At 44.7% G+C, this 7,041-nt stretch overlaps 1 protein-coding gene across 4 annotated transcripts; it reads right to left on the bottom strand.

The window, feature by feature from the left end:
* Window positions 1-469: 469 nt before the first annotated feature.
* Window positions 470-6,762, bottom strand: LOC136487221 (putative disease resistance RPP13-like protein 1). Of its 4 annotated transcripts, XM_066484343.1 has the most exons (5): window positions 2,145-6,762; window positions 1,888-1,974; window positions 1,203-1,324; window positions 939-1,124; window positions 470-834 (listed from the first exon to the last, which is right to left on the bottom strand). In XM_066484343.1, the coding sequence occupies exon 1, from the start codon at window positions 3,390-3,392 to the stop codon at window positions 2,184-2,186; it is 1,209 nt and encodes a 402-aa protein (XP_066340440.1). In that variant the 5' UTR covers window positions 3,393-6,762; the 3' UTR covers window positions 470-834; window positions 939-1,124; window positions 1,203-1,324; window positions 1,888-1,974; window positions 2,145-2,183. The 4 variants fall into 4 exon arrangements, with proteins under 4 accessions (XP_066340440.1, XP_066340438.1, XP_066340437.1 ...); XM_066484341.1 differs by lacking the exon at window positions 1,888-1,974 and having other exon boundaries at window positions 1,203-1,401; XM_066484340.1 differs by lacking the exon at window positions 1,888-1,974 and having other exon boundaries at window positions 1,203-1,495; window positions 2,145-6,761.
* Between the last annotated feature and the right edge of the window lie 279 nt (window positions 6,763-7,041).

Here is a 7,041-nt window from a genome sequence, read left to right as displayed (position 1 = left end):
GCTCGACAACTGATGGGATGTTCTGCACATATATATCAGGTTGGTAAGGTCCTCGTACAGGTTGAGAGCCCAAGCGACAGAGGTGTTCTGGTGCAAGGCCCAAAAACCAACCGACGATAGGGTGGTTGTGCTCTGCTCTGCTCTGCTTTGTCTCTGCTCTGTTATACTTTGTCCTTCCTCTCTTCACAGACATATGGTATATGTATATATATGATGAACCTCTATCCCCTGCTTCCAAAGAAGTATGAATGAACCATTATATTCCTCAGTCACAGCTTTGCAGACACAGTGAAGGCTCGTCCTGCCCATTTGCTCTGCCTCCCTCACAAAGCAGAGGGCCTTCATATATTGGTGCAGTGCAGGCGACAGAAGCAGAGGACACATATGGTGTTGGCACAAGATTAGAGGAGAGGAAAACTCCATAATCGCCATTACATTGAGGAGGTTGAGTAAGATCGACCAACAATAATGATTGGGATGCCTGACTTCATTATCATCAATCAGGTCAGAATACAATGTTCTTACTGCATGTCTGCTTTCATCACCACACATTCGGTCCATTACAAGATCCATGACTTCAGGCCCATTACTTGTGCAAATATATATAGGTCCATTACTTCAAAAAATATATATGGAGTGTACAAATATACATGGTCAAGACTACAAGAGTGCAGGAGACGGTATCCGTAACCATGATTTGGCAGTATGTCGACAGTCTGCATGTGAACAGAGTATGTGTACTGCGTGCTGGAGACGAGCTTCTACCAAGCAGATCTCAGTCCCACTTGCCAGTGCAATCTAACATCATGTGTCTGCCATAAGGATCCTGGATGCCTGCATACATTAGTTACACGGTCAGTGCATAATGACACTTGAAATACGTAATAATTTGAGAGAAAAAATATAATTACAAATATAAGAGATGATAATACACATACTTTGGCCAGACTTGAACAGGGAAAAGGTGAACACAAGCACTGTGTTTTTCTTTTGTTCCAAGACAATTGATTGTTAACAATTGTAGATGTCCTCTCGTCGGACGGGCAGGCTGTAGCAACACCTTGTTTAATCACCATATATTTTGATGCCCTGCTGTTCTATGTGTGGTCCAATGAAAGCTTTTCCTGCAACGAATCAGAGTACAAGCAATAATTAATAAATATGAAAACTCACTTCCGGCCTAGTGAAAGAATGCAATTTACCTGAACACACGCGCCATCTTCGATGCAGCTACGCAGTTACCAGTCTTGGTCTGTATCTCAATCTTCGAGGCAGACAATGTTGTGCCTTCCAATGTGGCTGATCTTGTCCCATTCGGAGCTACCTGGAGATGAGGAGGATTCGTATAGCTTCTTGTTGCAATACAACTTGAGATACCTTGGGTGTACAGCTCGCAGATAACTTGAGATGCATTGAGAGAGAGAAAAGTATATATAGTTGCCTTGTTGAATATATATCTACGATATTTATTTCTCATATGGCTGTCAATCCACTACTACAAAACATAGATATTGTGTCATATTCTTGTAACTTACCATGAAGTTTCATAGTAACACAAACTATGTGTTACAAAAGAGGATTGTAACACAAAACACTTGTTTAATAAAAAACGTGTTACTGACAATGATTTTAGTAACACAAAATTAATGTTACGAGTGAAGTGTTACAAAAGTGGTACTATATTGTGACACATAAATGGAACATGTGAAAAGTGTGACAAATATATATCCTGTAGTAACACAAAATAATGATACAACTAAAGATCCACGACTTCAGGCCCATTACTTGTGCAAATATATATAGGTCCATTACTTCAAAAAATATATATGGAGTGTACAAATATACATGGTCAAGACTACAAGAGTGCAGGAGGACAGTATCCGTAACCATGATTTGGCAGTATGTTGACAGTCTGCATGTGAACAGAGTATGTGTACTGAATGCTGGAGACGAACTTCTACCAAACACATCTCACTGCATAATGACGACACTTGAAAATACGTACTAAGTGGGAGAAAAATTATAGCTACAAATACAAGAGATGATAATAAACATACTTATGCCAGAATTGGAGTACAAGCAACAACTAATTAATATCTGGAAAGCAACTTTCGGCATAGTGAAAGAATGCGATTTACTATTACCTGAGTGCATGAGCGATCATCAATGGAGCTGTGATGTCCTCAGTCTTCCTCTGAATATCCATCCGAACTTGTATCTGAATCTTCGATGCAGTTGATGTCGCGTTTTCCAATGTGGCTGATCTTGTCCCATTCGGAGCTACCTGGAGATGAGGAAGATTCGTATAGCTTCTTGTTGCAATCCAACTTGAGATACCTTGGGTTTACAGCTTGCAGGTATTCTGGGAGGGTGTCCATGGTGGGGTCCTCCAGTACGAGGCTGTCGAGTGCTGGTACACCTTCTAGAACCTCCAGCTTTGTGCAGCAAACGATCCTAATCTTCTGCAACCTGCTGTCGAGTGCTGTGAGCTTCTTCAGCTCAGGGCAGTCAAACACATCAAGTTTCACGACTGAAGGGATGTTCTCCACATGTGTCAGGTTGGTGAGCTCGTAAAGGTATAGTTCTCTAAGAGTATGCCTCTTGGTGCTGGCGAGGCCTGGTGGAAGACAGCTCAGCTTGCAGTTTTTGATTTGGAGTCTCTCCAGACAAGGCATGGCTATGGCAGTTTCCACATCCATATGCTCCTCACAGTCGTTCCATTCCCACTCTTCCCACTCACATAGCCCAATCAATTGCAGATTTCTCAGTTTAGGAAACGGTGCAGATGTACTAGCAGTGGAACCTCTAGCTGCCACGGAGGATGACGCTTGGAATTGGGGGCCAATACGCTTGATGGCTGGCGCATCTTTGATGGTCAGTCCTTCTAGACTTGGGAGGCAGCACAGACCATCAGGGAGCTGGGTGCAGCAAGGCAGGTTCTCCATCATCAAATACCTTAGGCTCTTAAAGTCCGCCGACTCTGGAGCACACATCCAGTCCGGTAGCCGGCGACCAACGTATCCCCCTCTCAAAATAAAACTCTCCAGGCAGGTTGGAGGGCAGAGCTTTTCCAAGATTTCCTCGGTCACACTCTGTTGCTGCTGCTGCTCTGCCTCAGCACCACATGTCCCTATAGTATGTCCACTTGCACTATAGTTCAACTTTAGATACTGAAGGTGGCGCTTGCTGCTAATCATGGCCTTTTCAGCCATCCGGCTGTCCTGCACCTTCTCTATGCCATATAATGTAAGATCCCTAAGCTGAGAGAGAGGCTCCAGCTCTTGCAAACTGCACCAGCTATTGCTTGCATCCATGTCCACGTGTACTGGGAAGCCAGAAAGTGACCTCAGATTTGTTAACTCACTGAACCCCTTAGGCACAGGCACTGACATTTGATCCCTCGATGTTAAGAGATCTTAGATGCACAAGTCTTATGATGCTGCTAGGAAGATAGCATAGCTTGTTACAGTCAACAAGTGTAATGTATAGTAGAAATTTCATCTTGTGGATGTCGTCCGGTAGCCTAGATATATCAGTATCCTTTAAGCGAAGGTATCTTAAGTGCTTCAACATAGATAGAGAGGGAACCAATCTATTAGAATCAGCAGACCATATGTACAGTACCCGTAGGCTAGAGAAACTACTCAGCGAGTCACCAGGAAGATGAAAGTTTACTCTAGAATTTATAATTAATGTCCTAAGTGACTCTCGCCTTTGCAAAATGCCCCAATCCAGTACTGATACGGTCAGGTCTATGGAGAGGCGACGGACATGCATACCAGTAGCAGCCTGTTCTCTGCCAACCACCACCACTAGTGATTCTTCTCTTGCCATGTATTCAGCAAAGGTGCGGACCACATCGTGCATGGTGCACCGGTATCCGGTGAGAGAATATTCTTTTGTAGGTTCTATAAGGTTCCTCTTTATTAACTCTTGGTAGTACTCAGTTGCTATCTCTTCGAACTCATACTCTTGTGAAATAGTACTACTACCATCCAAAGGTTGGATAAATCCTTCACTAATCCACATCCTAGTTACTACTTTATGTATGAGTTCTTCACCTTTAGGGAATAGTGAGCAGTATAGAAAGCATTGTTTTATCTGGGGAGACAAGTCCTCATAGCTCAAGTATAGCCGGTTGTCGAGTTCTGGAGGCAGTCCGATCAATGACCAAGCTGGCTTGTTCAAAACAGATTTCCACTCATGCTCACTTGGGTATCTTGTGCTCAAGAGACCTCCAATCACTTTAATTGCAAGTGGTAAGCCATCACAATTTTCAAGAATTTCCATCCCAATAGGTTTCAGTTGATCAATTCCATATACCTGCCAACATTTAATTTAAAGCTTCTTAATTATTTCTAACAACTATCAGGTTGCTTATGTACTTCTCTAAGCAAATAAGCTTCTTCTGTAAAACAATGAAGCGTAGGTTGGCCAACGTATTGGAAGTGTACCGTCCTTTATTCGAAAATAAATACAAGACTATGCTTGGAAAGGGCCGATTTCAAATGGAATCCACATGAATGGGCGCAAAATCCCATAAGACTAATATATGGAATCCGTGCATTGCAATTGGGCTTTAAATGTTCTCATTCGGGAAACAGGACTATACTACAGAAAGTTTTGTAGTGTCTTTCCTTGCAAAAAAAAAGTTTTCTTGTGGCTACAGGAATCTGACTTTAAACGGTCTCTTTGCGTTTTAAATTTGTTGTGTGGCAGCTATTATTAGCTATAGGACGACTAGGATAGTCGAAAGTCGAAACCTAGGCATTATCTACTAGGACGCACTTGATGCATTAAAATATTCATTTATATGCAAACTTAGGGTCTTCGTTTTGGTTTATAAGAAATGGTAGACTGAGTAATTTAGTTGTAAATTTTGGACTACTTTACATTATGGTTTGTAATTGCATAGGTGGATAATTTAGACAAACGTTATATTTAGAGGTTACTTATTGACGAAATCCAAGCATAGAGATATGTTAAGCCTCAAGATCAAGGGTTCCCGACCGAGAGATCCCACGACCGACCCCTCCCGGGTCGCTCTGGGGCTACACCCATCGGGTGCGCTCGCGCGCACCCTCTGGCTAAGGCATTGGGCTGAGCCCGAGCATGCCCAGCGCCTCTGCTTGGGACTCGGGGGCTCGCCCGAGCCCCAGGCTCCCGATCGAAGGGAGCATGGACCCGATCCTTAGCCCCTTCCCGCCCTTCGGTTCTAGCAAAGGCTCGGGCTGGAGGCAAACCCCCTGAGCCACCAAGGCTCGGGGGCTCCCCGTCACTGCCCCGCGGGTGCGGCGCTGTCAACCGCTCCTCTGAAAGGGTCACGCACTGGGCGTGACGCAAGAAGCCAAACTCCTCCGCTAGCCTCGGGGGCTCCAGGGCTTCCGAGCTCGCGTGTCAGCCCCCCAAGCCGGCTGTCTTCGCCACCAAGAAGCCTCCAGAAGGCGCACCTGGTGAAGACCAGTCCAAGCCGACACAGCCTGACATTCAGCGTGTCAGAATAGAGTAGCCGGACGATGCTCTGGGCTTCTTCGGCTCCACGACATCGCCACGGTCCACATGACGCCACAACAGGACCCTCCTGGACTCCGACGCATGTAGAGAATAGGCTAAATTCTCAAAAACTGTCATGTACCCGACCTACCTTGATATGTATGGGGAGGTTGGATCCTAGGACGGGAGAGGATGATTCCAGTGGATGATTCTAGAACACAATTCTAGATGATCGAGAGACTGGATTGTTGGACTCCTCAGCAAACCAGTTCATGCTCTGCACCAAGAGCAAATCCACCCAGAGAGGGGCACCGAGAGCTCCTTCTCCTTCCTCCGATCGTCTTCCTCCTCTTCAGTGAGGGGGAAGGCTCCACTGGCGGCAAGGCTTCCCTAGGATCAGCACCGAGCGATCCCCTACAAATCTCTCTCTTACACTCTGTTGTAACCCCCAGATTTTGGGTTCTCTTGAGTATAAGGATCATCAGCTGTTGGACGTAGGGACCCGAGAGCCCGAACCAGGATAAACCATTGCGTCCCCTCTGTTGATTCTCGTGTTCTTGAGTCCACCCAAGACACTGGAGACATGTACTCTGACACTAATACGAACAACAATGCTTGCCGGGGTTCTGATCCCGTGACAGCTGGCGCTCTAGGTAGGGGAGCACGTCAAGTGTGATTCCTGCTCTATAGTGGCCGGAGCCACCCACCTCGTCGCCAGAGCAAGTGGCACCGCCCCAGACGGTGGCGTCCGCTTCCCCGGTGAGTTCTCCATCACAGCCAACACCTTCGCTCCGAGCCAGGTCCTCAACTTCGGGAGCCTGGCCTACGTCGCTCAAGGAGGCTCCGCCTGCTCAAGTGTAATTTGACTATGGTTCTTCTATATGACCAGGACACTTAGATTGACCAACATATTAAAAGTGTGCCATATTGTAAAGATTTGCGGTAGGGCACTCTTCAATGGTGGTCTTTGCAAAGGGACACTGCTCACTGTTGTCTTTGCTACAAAGTACTTTTCAATGCTGGTAATTGGTTCTTAGACACTGTTGCTAATAAAATAATATTTCTAAGGACTACTTTGGAGAGAGAAGTTAAAAGTGACCAAAATGCACACCTGACTATTATAATACAAACCTTTAATAGTTATCCAAAAATTCATAATTGCATATAAAGTTGGATGAAGACGAACTTTATATCAAAATTGTAGTGCTTAGTGAGATCTATAATTTTGTTGTTGACAAGTTTTGGATTGAAAATTATTTATAGTATGAAATCAAATTCACAAATACTAAATTCAAAGTTAGAATATCTTAAGTCGTTTAGAATGCTGAATATTTATTTTATTATTTTATATTTTTAAATTTGAAATTTAACATTTTTAAAACGTCGTGTCGGTGTTTCGGACCGGGGGGTCCTCAACCAACCAGTGAATTTGTTCTGCGTGCTCCCGATTCTGGATGGTGATGCAAAGAGACACAAGGTTTATACTGGTTCAGGCAATCGAGGCCCTACGTCCAGTCTGAGAGGTCGATCTTGTATTCCTTGCACCGA

This window comes from Miscanthus floridulus, chromosome 10 (assembly GCF_019320115.1).
Source record: "Miscanthus floridulus cultivar M001 chromosome 10, ASM1932011v1, whole genome shotgun sequence".
Lineage (NCBI taxonomy): Eukaryota > Viridiplantae > Streptophyta > Magnoliopsida > Poales > Poaceae > Miscanthus > Miscanthus floridulus.
The sequence above is the reverse complement of the archived record's forward strand: the minus strand, read 5'-3'. Positions and strand labels throughout refer to the sequence as shown.

Bases quoted from the DNA above. Each gene is read 5' to 3' on its own strand.
- LOC136487221 (XM_066484343.1), bottom strand. From the start codon at position 3,392: ATGTCAGTGCCTGTGCCTAAGGGGTTCAGTGAGTTAACAAATCTGAGG.